Genomic DNA, 17,369 nt, shown 5'->3' on the forward strand with positions numbered 1-17,369 from the left:
GTGGTCGCCTGACCTCTGGCTGAATGCCCAGAGGGACAGGACACTACTTCCAACAGTCAGAGATAAGATAAATGTTGATCAAGGGTTGATCAGACACTGGAACCCACGCAAGGTGCCACATCACATGTTATTTCAAAGCAGCCCATGCCACACTGGTTACCTGTCTTTGCTTGCACACTGCCAGTGACAGGGTGCTCACCACCTGATCTCCAGCAGCTTCTTACATCCTATCTGGAGAGCTGTGACTCCCAGGAAGTTATTTTTGGGGGCTTAAGCCAGAATCTTTCTCTGTGTGACACCCACCCACCGATCTGGCTCTGACAGAGGCAGCTTCCTCGGGTTGAGGTCAGGCAAGGCTTCCTTGATGGCTGCAGAGTTGAAATAAACTTGAGGAGGGAGAGCAGAGTAGAAAGGGTTTTCTAGAGAAGGTCACCATGGAGCAGAGGTGGAGGGATTGGGGTGAACCTGGGTTCTTCACACTGCTTTGCTGTGTGTCCTTGAGCACATCACTTCCTGTCTCTGGGCTCTAGGGTGTCACTGGTCCCAAAGAGAGGCAGATGGGCCAGGGGGCTGGGCTCTTCCGCTCAGATACCCTGCACTTGATCCCTCGCTTGCGGGCAGGAGGAGCCCTCCTTCCACCCAGCTGTCATTTGGCACCTACGGTGGGCAGCACGTTCCCCAGAGAGTACAGATCAGTACGCATGACAACAGCTGACACTTCCATAGTATTTCACTTGGGTCGGCCCCATCCTAGACACTTCACATGGTTATTTTATTTATTCTGCATGATGACCCGATGGGATAGGGCAGTTGTTCCCATTTCACGGATGGGGAAATGGAGGCACCTGTGCAGGTGTTTAACTTGCTGCCCATTAGGTTAAACATACGGGGTGTGGGGGCTTCCTGGCTGAGCCCCAGCTTCTGACGGGTCAGAATCCCCTGGGCTTCAGGCCTGTGATCTGAGCAAAGTCCCTGGAGAAGGCGCGACGCCGGGCTGGTCAGTGAGGGGCTGGGCTCCTGTGCCTGTAATTTGTCAGTATCTGTCAGTTGTGCCCACCCATCCCCGCTGAGGCCTTTCAAGTGGCTGTGGGCTCTCCAGGCGGAGAGTCTGTGGCTGTGGGGCCATTTTTATGTGGTCTCTCCGGCGGGCCGACCCCAAGCCCCGCGCTCACCCACCACCGCGCTGCCCGCCGTGTAATTAGCACCGAGCGTCGACTCCCGGGGCAGACAGCTCATGCTGGAGAGGTCCAGAGCGTGTAAGAGGCGTCTTTTGAAAGGTGACCACAGAAGCCTCTGCCCTGTGGGCAGCAGATCAGAGAACCTCCGGGCCCATCCCCACTGCACCCTTGCCGCGTGCCCAGTGCACACCCGACGCCCATCCCATTGCTCAGCGCCTGCATGCTCCTGGGGCAGGATGAAGAAGCTTGTCCATGCCAGGCGGGATCTGAACCCAGGATTGGCCGCTCCGAGGCCCAGCCCCCTGTCTAGTGCCTTTCCTCAGCAGCAGAGGCTCAGATGCAAGTCTGCTCGGAGCGTTCGGAGCTCCCAGGAGGTGGGGGGGAGGCAGGACTGGGCTGAGAACGTGACCCAGAAGGCTGCACGGCTCACTGTGCCAAGCCAGCGTGGGCCTTGGGCACGTGGCTCCACCTGTCTGAGCCTCCGGTGCCTCGTGGCCGTAATGATGTCTCATAGGGTTGTTTGAGGATGAAATGAGAGGAGACAATGGCTGTAAAAGCGCTCTGTGCGCTAAGGGGAGTTACGCGGCTGTTGGCAATAACAAGAAATTATAAACCCCAGGCCCCAGGCGGGGGAGGGTGTGTGTGAGGCCAACCCCCCAACACTTGAGCTTGAAATGAGGCCATAGCCCGAAGCATGGGAGGGGCAGCTCACCCCAGGGGTCCTTGGCACCTTCTGCCCTGCTCACCACCTCCCTGCTCTGGGGAATGTTGGGCCCAGGAGCTGGGTGCCACGGAGGGTCAGGTACCTTCCTGGGAAAGAACGTGTGACCCTGACCTCCTCATTCTTGCTGTTGAGCCCGCCCGCTCCACAGCCTGGGCAGGTGGCCAGAGGCTCCTGTGCGCCCAGCCCTGGCCAAGTGTCACCTTGTCGAGGGCCTGCCTGCTCGGCCTACCTCCCTGCCCGCGGGCCAGCTGGGCCCGGACCTGTCTCAGGAGCACTTCCTTTGCCGGTAATCCCTGGGCCCGCCCTCGGCTGCCCGCCACCCCTGCCCAGCTCTGCAGCGACCTGCCCTCAGCTCCTACGGGCCCAGGATACAGGTCTGACCCTGGTGGGGTCATCCTTGTGACTGTGGGGGTGTCGGGCACCAGTCTGGGCAACGCCAGGAGCCAGGCCTGCGCCCATCTCTGCCACCTGCACTGTAACCTTGGGCAGAGATACTGAATCTTTCTGGGCCTCGTTTTCCCTTTCCCTTCCCCTTCAAGCTGTGTTCCGGCTGGGGACTGCCCTCACACCCTCACCTCCAGGCAGCCCACCACCCTGCACCCGAGCCTCCTGCCTCCTGAGCCTCGAGCTCACACAACACATTCTGCAAACAGCCGGTGGATTGTGTGGGCCAGCCCCTCTCTTGCTTTTGATTTTGAGGTCAAGTGGGAAGACAGACACCAGCACCTTCCTGGGTGTGAGGGTCCCGGCCATCCCCGAGCACCCCAGCCTGCTGGCTCAGCTGGCCCCTGACTCTCTCAAGCAGGGAGTGTGGGAATGAGCCACGCCAGGTGACCCAGTCACATTTGGGGTGAGACTGAGGGCTGAGGGATGCCCCAGAGGCAGGGGGGAGCCAGGCTGGGCCTCCAGCCTCACAGCTGAGACAGGACCAGAGCTGTGAGATGCCTGACTGATCTGAAAAGCGAGTCGGCTCTGTGCGGCCAAACTGGAAAAACCAGCAGCTACTTGGGCTAAGGCCGGACCTATTTCTGATGAACAAGAAAACTCCAGCCACCGTGGCCGTGGGAAGGCACTTGATGAGGATACAGGATTCAGCCTGTGGCTTGGGTTCCACGCTGGCCGGGCCAGCCTTGGCCCCCTTCTGGTGCCCCTCCCCTCCAGTCCGGCCGTCTCTGATCCTGGCCTGGGTCTGTAACGGACTCGGGGTGTGGGGCAATGCTTCTCAACCAAGCGGGGTTTGCCTGGCTTGGGATATTTGGCAATGTTTGGAGACTTTTTTAACGGTTGTGACTGGGAGGGTACTCTTGGAACCTGGCAGGTAGCAGCCAGGGACACTGTTAAGCGTGCACAGGACAGTCCCCACAACAGGGAATCGCCTAGCCCGGAATACCAGCAGTGAGCAACCCACCGTAGGGGAAGAGCCAGGGGCCCCTCAGACATCAGGGTCCTGGAGCTGGGCTGGCTCAGCCCTGCCCCATCCCCTACCCCTGAGGGTGCTGTTCATCTCAGCTTCTTGTTGTTCATCCCAGCATGGGGACACGGGTGCTCTGTCCCCTGCAGTCTGCACGGTTGGCCCGATCTCGCTGTCACCGGCCAGACCCGGTCAGGATGTGTCTCCGGGCCTCCCCACTTCTCCTCGGGCCCAGGAGATGTTAGCAGGTCCCTGCAGAGAGCCACTATGGTCCAGCTGGGGGCTGGACTCCACCTACTGGGAGACCATGGGTCGGTCACTCCCCCTCCCTGAGCCCACCTGGCAGTCACACACGGCCGACAGTCCTGGCCTCTCTGGGCCTGACCTGTGACACTCTAGATATTTTCTGGTCCTCTGTGTCAGTCCCCTCTTGCCCCTTGAGCAGAACGGATCGTATCCCGGGCACACTGCATGTGGTGTCACATCCTACTTTGGCACCTCAAATTATGGAGCCCCCACCGAGTGCCGGGCACCTTGCTGGCCCTCAGCCACGTGCACCGTGGCTTCCTTCAGTCTTCGCAGCAGCCCCGAAGCATAAGAGCGGGTAGGCCCGTTTCACAGGTGAGAAAACTGAGGTGTAGGGAGGCCCAGCTGGCATCCGTTTGGTGCCAGGACTGGAGCCATGTTTGACCAGAGCTCCGGGGGGAGGGGCACTGGGCTGGCCCCCTTTGCCTACCACTGTCCCCCGTGTGGGCCACGGCCAGCTCAGTACAGGGTCAAGTGGCATCTTTGTGAGCTCAAGAGGCCCCGCGGGGGATACAGGCAGGGCGCTACAGGTTTGCCCCAGCCTAGTGTCCCCCACGCCGTGCCCCACACGTGGCTGGGGCAAGAGCTGCTCTTGGAGCGGATGAAACGCTGCCCAGCCGTCCCCCCGATGTCCTCTCAGGGACCCATCACTGCCCCTTTGACACACGAGCAAGTTGAGGTTCCAGAGGGTCCACGGGCTTGCCCCGGCCACTCCTCTTGAGCCAGCCTGGGTGCCCTCCACCCTGCCTGCTCCGTGCTCTGCTGGGGGTGCCCCGGGGCTCGGAGACAATGCAGCTTTGTGGGATCCTCTCCCTGCGCTCACCCGAGCCCTGACTCCCGAGACGTTACCTCATCTGGGCCAGGCCCCATGGGGCGGGACCCACCCGGGAACAAACAGCCCCGGGATTGGATGGGCCTGAGAGTCGGGGCCATCCGTGCAGCATGCAGACAGGGAAACTAAGGCCCAGAGAGGGCCAGAGACCCACTTAGAGTCCCACAGCGAATCTGGCACAGCCAAGGCTGCCTCTCTCCTGGAGTTGAGTCACTCTGAGATGTAGGTGGTGACCTCCTGGGCCCTTCACGGGGCCACGCTTTGAGGTGGGCGGGGGCAGACACCGGTGAGGGGGGAATTGAGGCTGTTCTTCTGGGCTGAGGAGAGGCCTGTGGCCCCAGCATGCAGAGCTCTGGGCCGGGAGCCCACAGAAGCCACAGAACCAGGCTGTGGTCGGGCGCAGGTGACTGGAAAAGGCCTCGAAGCGCCTCCAGGATCTTTGTTACAACTTCTGGTCCCTGAGCATGCTCCGCGTTGGGTACAAAGTCACGAGCACTAATTGTCCTGGGTCATGGCCAGCTTCCTGCTGAGCTGGCTGTGTACAGACAGGCAGCCTGGGGGGCAGGGGAGCCGGCCCTGGGAGTAAAGGCTTATCTGCCTACTGGGCTGGGCCCAACACCCAGCGATTATTCAGCCCACAGCCAGGTGGACATCCATGCCCGCCCCATGAGCTCTGGGTACTGCCCTGGGGCTGCCCAGCGGAGAGGGGTCTGAGACCTATCACAGAGGGAACAGACACAGGAGCGCCCTTGGGCCGGGGGCCCGAGCGGAGGGCAGGCTCCCGCTCCCTTCTCTCCGCTGCCCCTGCCCTGACTCAGGCCGTCCCTCCCTGTCCTCCACTTCCTGCTTCTCATTCACTTCATGCGCCCTCCCCCCCTGCCCCACCGTTGGGTGCCAGAACTGTTCTTGAGGGGCAGCTCCAACCCGGTCACTCCTGCTCTGAATCCTTCCATGGCTCCCTACTGCCCACAGGGCTGAGCCAGGCCCTTAAGCAGGTGTGGGGTCTTGCATGGGCATCTGGCTGAGCCTGTTCTACAGGCTCCATCACCCACCCTCCTCCCGCGAAGTCCTCTCGGGTCTTAGGCTGCTTTTGTTACCAGGCCTTTGTGTTCCCACGTCTGGAATGCTGCACCCTCTTCCTGCCTGCTCCACTCATCCTCTCGCCCTCTTTCGATGGCAGGCTTTCCCTGGAGCCTGTCCCGGCCCCCCACACTGGGGGCTCTAACTCATCTGCCTCCTCCCTCACCTCCAGCGGGGCGTCCTGGTCACAGTCCTTTCTGCGTGTGTGGCTGGGGGCTTGGCAGGGTTGAGGAATGAGTGTACGAGTGGGCAGTTAGTAAGCGGGGGCCAGTGAGTGGGCGAGGGCGACGGGGAAGCCACAGAGGTATGATGCCCTCTGGAGGGAGTGACTCCTGTCACAGTGACCCGTAGGCAGACCGATCAGGATGCTGTCAAGGGGGTTCCTGCCCCGGACAGGTGTCAGATTCACTGGGGCTTGTGTTAAAAATGAAATTCCCGGGGTGCCTGGGTGGCTCAGTCAGTGAAGCATCTGACTTCGGCTCAGGGCGTGATCTCGAGGTTCATGAGTTTGAGCCCCGCGTCGAGCTCTGCACCGGTGGTACAGAGCCCGCTTGGGATTCTCTCTCTCCCTGTCTCTCTCTGCCCCGTCCCCACTTGTGCTCTCTCTCTCTGTCTCTCAAAATAAATAGATAAAACAATGAAATTCCCAGCCTGACCCCAGTCCTCCGGAGGCACATCTCTGGGGGCACCCGGGAGCCTGGGTTTCTAACACACTCTGGGGAATTACCTGCACCAGATGAGCACAAGTGTCCTTCCCATCCTGAGGCTCTACTTTGGGGTCCCCTCAACTGTCCCCTCCACTCCTGGGCCTCAGCCGCACTCGCTTTGCCCTTCCTGGGGTCTGCTGTGCCCCAGCTCTCCTGGTGGAAAGAGAGTGCCACAGGGCCCCACAGACTGCGCACCAGGGAGGCCTCAGGTGGTCAGAGAGTCCAGAGAAAGGCAGGAGCGACCTGGCTCTGACGGGAGGCAGTGGTGGCCCCGGGTCTGCTCCCTCTGGGTCTTCCCTTCCCTTCCCATGGTCTCTCGGGGCCCTTCTAGCTTGCTTGGAGCCACAGGGCCGCTCACTCACCCTGGGAAGGCCACAGACTTGCCCGCGTGCAATCCCCAGGTTCCCCGAGAGCAGGCCCCCCCATCCTCAGCTGCACAGCCGCCAGAGGACTTTTCTAAATTGTGTCTGCACGCCCCTCCTGCTCAAGACCCTGCAATAGCCTCCCGCCACCTGCACCGGCTTTTCCCAAGCTGGCCTGGCCACGCAGGTCTTCTCCTGCCCAGGGCTGCCCTGTGGACAGCCTTCGGGTCACACCCAGACCACCCTGCCCCATGCCCTTTGTCACTGTCACCCCCCCCCCCCCACTTTCTACCTTCATATCGCTGCACTCTCCACCTTGGTCTAGACCCTGTGGTCTCCACGTACAACACCCCCTTTCTCCAGGCCTCACTGCCCCATCCTTCCCCATCCGAGCCCCTGTCCCCCGCACACCCCGCCAGTGTGGTCAGTGCTCTGATCACATGTAATTCTGCCTCCTGTCCCCCCAACACAGAATCTCAGGGTGCGGAGCAGCGGGGGAACAGAGTTCTTCACACGGTCGGCCACCAAGTTCAAGGGTGCCCTGGCCCAGAAGTTCATGTTCGTGGATGGAGACCGGGCCATCTGCGGCTCCTACAGGTGACTCTCCAGCTTTCTGGGGGCTGGGGACAGAGGTGGCTCCGGTTCCCAGATGGTTTCTGCCCTTAATCCTGCCTTATGACACCCTGGTTATTCCGGTTCACTGGTCCCAAAACTGCTGAGGTGTGAGCGGGGCTGGGGCACGCCCTCACGCCGCCCGCCTGTCTCCGGAAACGGGCTGGGGAGGGCTTTTGTCTTTAAGACTGTTGTTCCAGCTTAAGGTGTCACCAGCCTAGAGATGGGTGTGGGCCAGGCGCACAGGGCGGTCACTCCTAGAGCCGCCTTCGAGGATGGGCCATGATGAGGATGGCTGTGGCCCAGCTCTGCAAGCCCCACCGAGCAGGGGGCACAGGGCGGGGGCTGCCCACAGCCACGCTGGGCTTGGCGGCAAAGTCACGGGCGATAGCACCTGCCATGTGCACGGGATGACAGCAGGGATGTTCCGGGCATTCTGTGAGCGGCCTTACAGGGGGCCCTAACCCCCAAGAGGAGCCCCACGCTGTGCTGTTTTACACAGGTGGGAGCGGCCTCGGTGTAAGCGACTTGTCCCAGACTCAGGTCTGACCCCGAGGCTTGTGCCGTTCCCTGCCCCTGCTCGCTTCTTGGTTCCATCCGGGGCCCCGTGGCCACAGTCTGATGAACACCGGCCTGTGGGTGCACGGTGGGGGGCCCCAGGCTGGAGGGAGGGGGGCAGGCCCCCACGTGCCTGACCGGGCTGCCCCCTCCCCCTGTGTTGCAGCTTCACGTGGTCGGCCGCGAGGACAGACCGCAACGTGATCTCCGTGCTGTCTGGCCAGGTGGTGGAGATGTTTGACCGGCAGTTCCAGGAGCTGTACCTCATGTCCCACGGTGTCAGCCTCAAGGGCGTCCCCATGGAGAAGGAGCCGGAGCCGGAGCCCATCGTGCTGCCCTCCATGGTACCACTGGTGCCCTCGGGCACGGTAGCCAAGAAGCTCGTCAACCCCAAGTACGCGCTGGTCAAGGCCAAGAGTGCCGACGAGATCGCTAAGACCTCCTCTGAGAAGCAGGAGGGGAAGAAGCCCCCGGGGCTGCGGGGCGCGGCGCTGGCCGAGCGGCCGGGAGACCTCGCCGAGGCGCCCCCGCCTATCCACCCTGGGCTGCTCAACCTGGAGCGGGCCAACATGTTCGAGTACCTGCCCACGTGGGTGGAGCCGGACCCGGAGCCCGGCAGTGACATCCTGGGCTACATCAATATCATTGACCCCAACATCTGGAACCCCCAGCCCAGCCAGATGAACCGCATCAAGATCCGAGACACTTCCCAAGCTGGCACCCAGCTGTGGAGGCAAAGCCAGGACTGTGGCCCCACCCCCGGGCCCGGTGCCCCCGAGGACAGGGTCCCAGCTGAGAACGCTAAGAACGGCCTTCCCCAGGGGGACCCTGAGCCACAGCCCCCCGTGCCCAAGCCCCGGACAGTCCCTGTGGCAGAGCTGCTTGCCCAGCACGGCGGCGACGGTGTGGACTGGGCCCTGGAGGCCCCAGGGGAGGAGACGCCCCAGAATGGGACAGACCATGAGCCGCCCAGGACACCGGGCCCAGGCCATGCCCCACTCCAGCGGCAGGTGTCTGTGACCCAGGATGACCCTGACGGCCACGGAGCGGTGATCCCCAATGGGCTAGATGGGGAAGAGGAGGAAGATGATGATGACTATGTGACCCTCAGTGACCAGGACAGCCTCTCAGGCAGCTCTGGCCTCGGCCCTGGCCCCCGGCGGCCCTCGGCGGCCTCCTCTTCTGTGTCAGACGAGTACTTTGAGGTGAGGGGGCGCTCAGCCCCTCTGCAGAGGCGCCACTCGGAGCAGGTAGCCAACGGGCCAGCCCAGCCCCCCCGACGACAGCTGAGTGCCCCCCACATGACCCGCGGGACCTTTGCTGGACCCCTGGGTGGCTCGCCGTGGGCCCCAGGTCGGGAGAGAGAAGAGGCGGGTACTCCAAGGAGGATGCAGGCTCCGCACTCCACGGACAAGGAGACCCAGGTGGGTCGGGGTCCCCGCACGTGAGGGGTCCTGGGAGCCCCTCCCCCAGCCCCAAGCACCCAGTGTGGTCACCTGCTGGGGTGCCGCATCCCCAGATCAGACAGCTTTGCACGCTATGTACAGATGGGGAAACTGACGAGCAGAGGGAGGGGGTAGGTGGCAACCACCCAGGGCCACACGCGTGGCTGGTCCCAACCCACGCTGGGCATCCACAGCCTCAGCGCCCCACAAAGTCAACCTAAGCCAGCCACTGGGAGCCGAAAGGAAACGCACCTAACATACCCAGAGATTTCAGACACTGGTGTTACAGGCAGTCAACTCTGCCCTGCCATAGCGGTTGACCCCCTCCCTTGTTTGCTGAGCGCACCGAGATGGTTCTTTCTAGCCCTGAGGTCACACGGCAGTAAGTGGTCCTTGTCTGGACCTTATGCCAAGCCACCTCCATGTCAATCCCTTTGATTATGGCCCTGGGGAGCACTCTCCTCCCCTCTCCCCTAAGGCTAGGAAACACCTCACATTCGTCCTTTGCCTCTCCTCCCGGTGAGCACTGCAGGTCAGGGACCCAGAACCCTGGACCCCCTGCAGCCCCGGCCCAGCCCCCGGTGTCTGTTCTACCTGGAAACAGCGCACGGCTGATCATGCCTGGCATGATGATCAGGCCCATGGGCAGCATCTTGAGGTAGCTGGCCAGGATGGAGCCCGCCTTGGCGTGGTTCAGGTCCCGGGCGGACAGCGACCGCTGCACGATGACCTGGGGGCACGAGGAGGGGGTGAGTCTCAGCCCCGCTTGGGGGTGCCTCTGTTCTGTATCACTGGCCTGGAGCTTTAAACCCAGGGATTTGGGGAAGCTTGTGGTCAAGTAGCAGAGGGGTGCTAGAAGCTGCCTGAGCGTGGCTCCCCATGTAGCCCGAGGCAAATCCTAACTGGGCCTCAGTTTGCAGATCTGCAGCATGGGAGGAGGGACAGATAATTGGAATCGATGGCATCTGAGATCCCTCCCAGCTCTGACATTATGAGTTTCTTTCTTTCCCTGTCTTTCTTTCTTCTTTCTTTTTCTTTCTTCTTTCCTTCCTTCCTTCCTTTTTCTTTCTTTGTTTCTCTGTGTCTTTCTTCTCTTTCTCTTTCTTTCTTTCTTTCTTTCTTTCTTTCTTTCTTTCTTTCTTTCTTCTTTTTTTCCTTCTTTCTTTCTTTCTTTCTTTCTTTCTTTCTTTCTTTCTTTCTTTCTTTCCTTTCTTTCCTTTCTTTCCTTTCTTTCCTTTCTTTCCTTTCTTTCACAGCTTTACGGATCGGGGCGCCTGAGTGGCTCAGTTGGTTAAGCGTCCAACTTTGGCTCAGGCCGTGATCTCGCGGTCCGTGAGTTCGAGCCCCGCGTCGGGCTCTGTGCTGACAGCTCAGAGCCTGGAGCCTGTTTCAGATTCTGTGTCTCCCTCTCTCTGACCCTCCCCTGTTCATGCTCTGTCTCTCTCTGTCTCAAAAGTAAATAAACATTAAAAAAGTAATAATAAACAGCTTTGCGGAAGTATAATTCACATAGAGTTCAGCCACATAAACTGTACAAAACTAATACACAGTTTTAGTGTGTTTGTTCACAGAGTTGTACAATCTACACCTTCTAAATCGAAGCATTTTTCTTTTGGTGCTCTGCAGTTTAAGTCACCAGCTGCAGTTCAGAAGTAAGAATGTGTGATTTTAACCTATTTTCCAGACATGCTGGTTGAACGGAGAGCTCCCAGCATTTATTTTCCTCTGAGACATGATAGAGCATTCGTTACAGGGTCTGGAGGGGCAACCCTGAGTATGAAGGACAAGCTGACCTCAATCCTGCTTTGGCACCGGCTACCTCTGACTTGGGACAAGTCGTGGCCTCACTTGGGGCCTCAGTTTCCCTGTCTGGACGATGAGGGGGTTAGACGCAATTCTCTGATGTCCTGTGGGTGCAAGAGCCCAGGGCTGCGCTCCTCACGGAAGAGAAAAAGCAGTTCCCTAAAACCCTGTGTATTGTATTCCCATCATTTCATTCTGTGCTCGTGGCGGGCAGCCCTGGGAGGCAGGGGTGGGGGGCAGCTGCCGTCACCCCATTCTGCAGCTGGAGAAGCTGAGGCGAGCGGCAGGGCCGGGCCCTTCCCTGCAGTGTCAGCGGGCTGCTGCGTCCCCACGACCTCTCAGCCCGGGCTGGGCCGGCAGCTGTTGCCCACTCCCCGTGCTCGGCCGCTTAACCTCCCTGATCCCCTGTGCCTTCATCTCTAAAGTGGGCTACTAACACTGACCCGCAGGGTTGCTGCAAGGACCGAGCGAGGCACCATGCAGGTGGCCCAGCTCACGCCCGGCCGGTCGCGAGTTCCCCAAGTTTAGGCTTCCCTTGGGGTGCGGCCTCGGGGTCAGCCACGGCTCAGTGCTGGCCCGGGCGCCACTCTGGGAAAGTCCTGAACTGGCCTGGTTGTCTGCCTGTCTCGGCCGTGAGGTGAAGGCGAGAGAACCTTCCCGTGGGTGAAACCAGGTTACGGGTGCCGCGCACTCACACCGGGAAAAATGGCGCTCGCTGTCCTGATTAACGTAGCTGCTGCTGTCACCTGAAAGGGACACTCCCCGTGAAACCACAGGAGCAGCAGGTGACAGAAGGTGCATCGCCACAGCAGGCAGGACCCCAGGAGGCCCCCTGGCCCCCTGCGTTTCAGACAGGGACACTGAGGTCAGAGAGGGGCTCCGTAGAGCTCTCTGCCCGTTGGGCCTTTCGCCTCCTGCCTTATTGGGTCAGTTTGTTTCTGAGTTCGAGTGTCAGTGACACGTGGGAGATGAGCCAGGAGGTAGTGAAAAGTCTAAAGACCATGAAAAGCCCTGTGGCCCCAGCACACACAGCTGCCTTCTGGTGCTGACCAGAGTGGGCATCCTGGGGGGCTGGCCTGGCCCAGTGGCTGGGTGGAGTCAGGCAAAGCCCCTGCTTGCTGGTGAGGGTCACAGCAGAGCAGCACCAGGCACGTGGGATCCGGTGCAAAGGTACCTATGTCGCAGGGGTTCTGGTCCCAGTCCTGGTTGTGCCCCAGGCAGACCCAGCGGGACCCGGGGTGCAGGTGCCTGTATTGAGGGGTTTTGGTCCGAGGCCTGAGCGGGAAGACGCCAGGGAAGTGAGGCCGCAGCCGGGCCGTGAAGCCCCAATGTCAGCGGCGTTCGGCCTTGGCCTCCCTGTGTGACCCTCCTCTCCAGGCAGCAAGGCCCATTCAGCCCTGACCTCGAGGCCAGGCAGCGTGCTAACTCACTTGGCCTTCGTGGGAAAATCTCCTGCCCTGTGTCCCGCCCAGAGACGGCAGTGTCAGCCAGGCCCACGCTGCGTGGCGAGGAAAGCAGAGGTGCCCAAGGGGAGTGGAGGGGCATGTCTTGCAGGGAAGGCTCTCCTCATTCATCCCATGGTGGCCGGCCGGGTCGGCCCTTGGGCCTTGCTGCCTCACTCGCGCGGTGGGGTCCTTGGGTAAGATGGTTGTCTGAGGCTTTGCTGGCACAAGACCTTTTGCTGCCTGGAACTGCCCACGGCCTTCCCGGGCAGGCAGAGCGGGGGGCATTGCCCGCCGCTGCCCAGAGGGGTAGGTGGCTGGCGGAGGTGACCTGATGCGTTCACAGCCCAGGGAGGACAAGATTCAGACTCCAGAAGAAGACCCAGCCCACGCAGTCACCAGCACTGCACCACCCGCGGTGGACGGGTGGAGAAGGCTGGGGCAGGAACGGTAGGAACTCGCCTTACCGTAACCGTGAAAGGCGGGACCCATCGCTGTGTGACACGAGGGGAGACTGAGGCACAAAGTAGTGAGGCGAACGTGTCTAGGACCGCCCGCTGGTGAGTGGCAAGGCCAAGAGGCATAAACCCAGGTGAGCCGGCTGCCGCCTGCCCCTGGCCCTTGGGGGGTCTCCTCACTGTCTCTGCTCTTTCTCTCCTAGGGCCAACAGATCCCCCATTATAGAGTCCCTGCCTCGGGGACCAGGGATAAAGATGGCTTCCTGCGGCCCGTGAGGACCTCGGGACCCCCGCGGTACCGCGCTGCGGCTGCCGATGGCACCCAGAGCTCTACCAGGAAAGCGAGCCCAGCCGTAACAAGCACGTACCCCTGGCAGGCCAAGGCTGGCCCCGTGCCCCGCACGCTGGCAGATCCCGGGACTCCAAGGCGGGCCCGAAATGCCAGCCCCCAGGCCGATGGCAGGGTCGCTGAAGAGCATCCAAGTCCTTTTGGAATCCCCTACTCCAAACTGTCCCAGTCAAAGCACCTGAAGGCCAGGACGGGCAGCGGCCAGTGGGCCTCATCTGATTCTAAACGGAGGGCCCAGGCCCCCCGGCACCACAAGGAACCCTAGCACCCTGTCCCTGGGCCTGGAGCCGTGCAGTCCGTGGCCTGTGCCCCAGCCCAGACTCACCACGCAGGTGTTCCTGGGGCCGCGCCAGGGATCGGCAGATGGGCCGCCCAGACTCTCCAGGGCCCATCCCGGAAGGCAGGAAGGTAGGGCGGGTGGCGACAGCGACACTCACCTGGTCAGTGCACCAGTACCAGGTGGCCATGATGGTCAGACCAAAGGTCATCCCAGTCCACGGGAGGTCCCCTGTGTGGGGGTCTCGGAACATGTGCATGGCGTCTGCACGGGGCAGGTGGCAGGTCGTGTTTGCGATGGTCCTGGATGGGACGGCCTGGGCGTAGGCTGCCGCCAGCTGCTCATAGCCGCCGATCTGGTCAAAGGCTGGAGGGGTCGGGGTGGGACGGGGACGGGCTGGTGGCCGATGGCCCTGACTCCGGGCCCCCACTTCCCGATGTACCAAACTTGACTTTTTCCCATCCACCTTTCCCAGTATCTGGAGAGGTGTGGAGGGTAGAGGGTTTTCCAGAACAGGGGAATTCAAATGACTATTTTATTTGTATTTAAAAATAATACTATTAAATGAGCATTTTGCACGTGGACACCACAGTCCTCTTGGCCCCCGGACGCCTGTTGGCCTCGGGCAGGGGTTCTCTGCCAAGCTTCAGACTGTCGAATCAAGGAAGCAAAAGTATTTTTTCTTGGCATTGGAGGACCTTCCCGGGGAGTCTAAAAGTGTTAAAGTCCTGACCTGGGGCTCCTAAAGGATGTGATTTTGGCAGAGCTGAGGATGGCTGGCATGTAGCACTGAGAACAGAAACAAGTCCCAGAAGGGACAAGGGCATGACCAAAGCCACCTGGCCCACCGGCCGGGGCTCGAGCCAGAAGTCTTTCCTCTCGAGGCCAGAGCACATTCACTCTCTCACTGTTCCCGTCTACCTCAGAGTCAGGGCCCTGTGTGGCCAAACCCTGGCCCATCTGCGGCTTTTGCTGTGTCTGTAACCACCCCTCCCGTCCAGGCTGGGCCCGGCTGCCTGGGTCCCTCTCCTGCAGTTGGGTCTCCTCCCTGGTCTGAAAGCAAGCAGGTACACAAAGTCTGGATACAGGAAAATCCCTAGTCTCACCTGCAAGCCCCTCTCCCCTGCCTTTCCCAAGCAGGAAACCTGCTCCCGGACTCCGGGCCCCCAGCCTCATTGCCGCCCGGAGCCCAGGCCGGGCCGGGTACTCAGAGCAAACGTACAAACACTATACAAAGATCGGAAATTACCAGGCTGGAGGATCCTACAGTCTGAGTCTGGAGGAGGCTTTCAAGGCCTCTGTTCACCCTCTGTGGGATCCTCCTGGCTCTGATCGCATACTTCCCAGGACGGGGAGTTCACTACCTATTTATTGAGGGAGCCCTCTGAGCTTCCTCCGGGTTCCTTGACTAGTATCACCGAGCTGTCTAAACCCTCTTCTCTCCTTCCCTGCCATCGGCCAGCAACCCGTAGCAGGACTTCTTGGGATTATGCACATGATTTTAAACAGTTGGAGCCCATCAATGCCCTGGCAGTGTTCATGGATGGTGTGCGCACCTGCCCTCGGCCCTACGTCACCATCTAGTCCTGAGCCAGGGCAGGTGCATTCTTGAGTCCCCTCCACACCAGACCGGAGCCGGCCCGGAGCTGGTGACAAGTGGCAGCTGGGCGACAGGTGGGAAAGGAACACACAGCCTCTGTCACCCAGGGGAGGCTGACGGGCTGACCGCCTCGTGGCTCGGCCTTGCGAGTCCACCACCCCCTCCTCCCCTGGGCTCCCAGGGCTGGCATCTGGGTCCTAACAGGGCAGACCACCAAAAGCACTGGCTGCGGGGGGCTACCCCTCACCTTTGACAGTCAGGATGACGGCCCCCACCACCATGATGAGCGTTTGCAGGGCGTCCGTGTAGATCACAGCAGCCAAACCCCCTGTGGGTAGAAAAAAGGGAGCTGGAGAAAGCTGTGCCCCGAGGGAGGAGGGACAGCGGTTCCACGTACGTGTCCCCTGCCCTCTCACAGGTGGGTGAGCTGTGGACCGCTCAGCTGGGCCGGCGGAGCCCGAGGCAAATCTCCGCCGGCCAGGCTGTGCGGGGAGGTGGCCCCCCGGCTCCCGCCCACCTCTCAGGCCCCTGCACACCTCTGCCCGGCCACGTGGACACCCGGGCTGGCGGTCAGGTCCTCTGTCTGCGGGCCCCCGCCCGACCCCCGCGAGGGCGCCGTACCTGCGATGGTGTACAGGGCCGTGATGGCGAGCATGAGGGTGGTGGAGAGGTAGAAGTTCCAGCCCAGACAGATGTGCACAAAGAGGGCCCCTGCGTACAGGTCGATCTGCGGGAGGGGAGAGGAAGTTGTGCGGAGGCCCGAGGTGACCGCAGGACTCAGGGCACCGCTCACTCGACGTGCGGCCTCAGTGCCCCGTGGACACGGAGGGAGAGACGCCCCACGCACACACCCACCGGCGCTGCTGGGAGGGCGGGAGGGGGTCGTGGCCGTGGACGAGCGGTTGTGCAGGGGATGCTGCTGATTTAATAAAGTCCCGAGTGGCCGATGTCCACCAAGGAGCAGTGTTGTTATTGAGTCTGGCCCCTGCCTGGAGATGTAAAGGAGGAGCCCTGTGTCCTTGGTTCCCAGGGGTCCATGACAAGGAGGAGTCCAGGAGGGCTTCCTGAAGGAGGCCCGAGAAGCCTTACGGGCCTGAAGAAACAGATCTGCAGCCTACGGCTCCAGGCCCATATCCGTTTGGGTGTGCCCCCTGTTCTCTGCTCCCCATTAGACAGGCGGTCCTGAAAAAAGACCAGACGTGTTCTGGGGGGGGGCAGGGGGGCAGTCTTGCTCACTGCCCTCCGGTAGGGTTGGAACTGAAGCCAGGACCGTGTCTCGGGCCAAGGCTGGTCCCCAGAGGCTGCACTGGATACAGACGCTGCCATCCCAGACCCTGGGGCAGCCTATGGGGCTGGAGTCCTAGTCCTGGGGTGAGCCTCACACCCCTAATTCTACCCCCACCCCCATACTGTACTGGGAGCCCAGGGAAGGAGGGCAGGACTGTCCTGTGAGCTCAAGGGGGCTCCACCCTGCCAGGTTTCCAAATGTGCCATTCTGGGCTTGCTCAGTTCGGGGGAGATGACCTGAAATACAACCTTTGGGGCCAACAGGCTCCCGAGAAGGCTGAGCGAGGCTGCGTGGGACCAGGGGGCACGGGGCCCCTTCGAACTACTGCAGTGCCTGGCCCGACATCCAGCTGACCAGCACCACCCAGTCGGTCTTGTGGACCCCCGGTTCCCCCAGGCTCCAAGCCCTAAGGACACAGAGCCCCGGCCTAGCCCGGGTGTCACTCCAGAGCCTGTGTTCCCTGTCCCTCTCCCTCCAGGCCCCTCCTTTACCCTCCCTTGGAGAGACCAGCCAGTGTGGACTCTTGACAAGGTGCTTTGAGGAGATCGGCAGCCCGTCACTCTGGTCCCTGGCTTTGGTGGTGTGTGAGAGTGTGTGTGTGTGTGTGTGTGTGTGTGCATTCGTACGTGTGTCTACCTCCAGCTCCAGGAGAGAAGCCCAGAGTTGTGAATATCAGAGCAGGAAGGACTCTTCAAGCCCCCTCCCCCATCAGACCGGAGGAGACACAGAAGCCTGGGGAGGGGACGGACTTCCCCGAGGTCAGGTTCCAACAGGTATCAGAGATTGGAGTTGCCAGGTGAATGGGGAACAAGAGGTCTCTAGAAAGCAGCAGCCCCTTCCTCCCGCCTGCTCATCCTCCTGCCACCCAAGACCCCTCTCCGCACCCAGGCCGCCCTCAGAGCGGAGCCCTGATCTGTGTGGCTGGCCTTCAGGCCCC

At 61.3% G+C, this 17,369-nt stretch overlaps 2 protein-coding genes across 2 annotated transcripts in view; one reads left to right on the plus strand and one right to left on the minus strand.

The window, feature by feature from the left end:
* FAM83G (family with sequence similarity 83 member G) overlaps window positions 1-13,785 on the plus strand; it is a 27,994-nt gene extending 14,209 nt beyond the window's left edge. The window contains exons 4-6 of the mRNA XM_042965925.1: window positions 7,073-7,197; window positions 7,937-9,194; window positions 13,122-13,785. Coding sequence (XP_042821859.1) covers window positions 7,073-7,197; window positions 7,937-9,194; window positions 13,122-13,532 — 1,794 coding nt within the window. The 3' untranslated portion in view covers window positions 13,533-13,785. The remainder of the gene's footprint in view (window positions 1-7,072; window positions 7,198-7,936; window positions 9,195-13,121) is intronic.
* SLC5A10 (solute carrier family 5 member 10) overlaps window positions 1-17,369 on the minus strand; it is a 57,942-nt gene that overhangs the window by 30,810 nt on the left and 9,763 nt on the right. The window contains exons 6-9 of the mRNA XM_042965926.1: window positions 15,766-15,871; window positions 15,392-15,472; window positions 13,705-13,910; window positions 9,810-9,945 (exon numbers count right to left, since the gene is read on the minus strand). Coding sequence (XP_042821860.1) covers window positions 9,810-9,945; window positions 13,705-13,910; window positions 15,392-15,472; window positions 15,766-15,871 — 529 coding nt within the window. The remainder of the gene's footprint in view (window positions 1-9,809; window positions 9,946-13,704; window positions 13,911-15,391; window positions 15,473-15,765; window positions 15,872-17,369) is intronic.

This window comes from Panthera tigris, chromosome E1 (genome assembly GCF_018350195.1).
Source record: "Panthera tigris isolate Pti1 chromosome E1, P.tigris_Pti1_mat1.1, whole genome shotgun sequence".
In the NCBI taxonomy this organism is placed as follows: domain Eukaryota; kingdom Metazoa; phylum Chordata; class Mammalia; order Carnivora; family Felidae; genus Panthera; species Panthera tigris.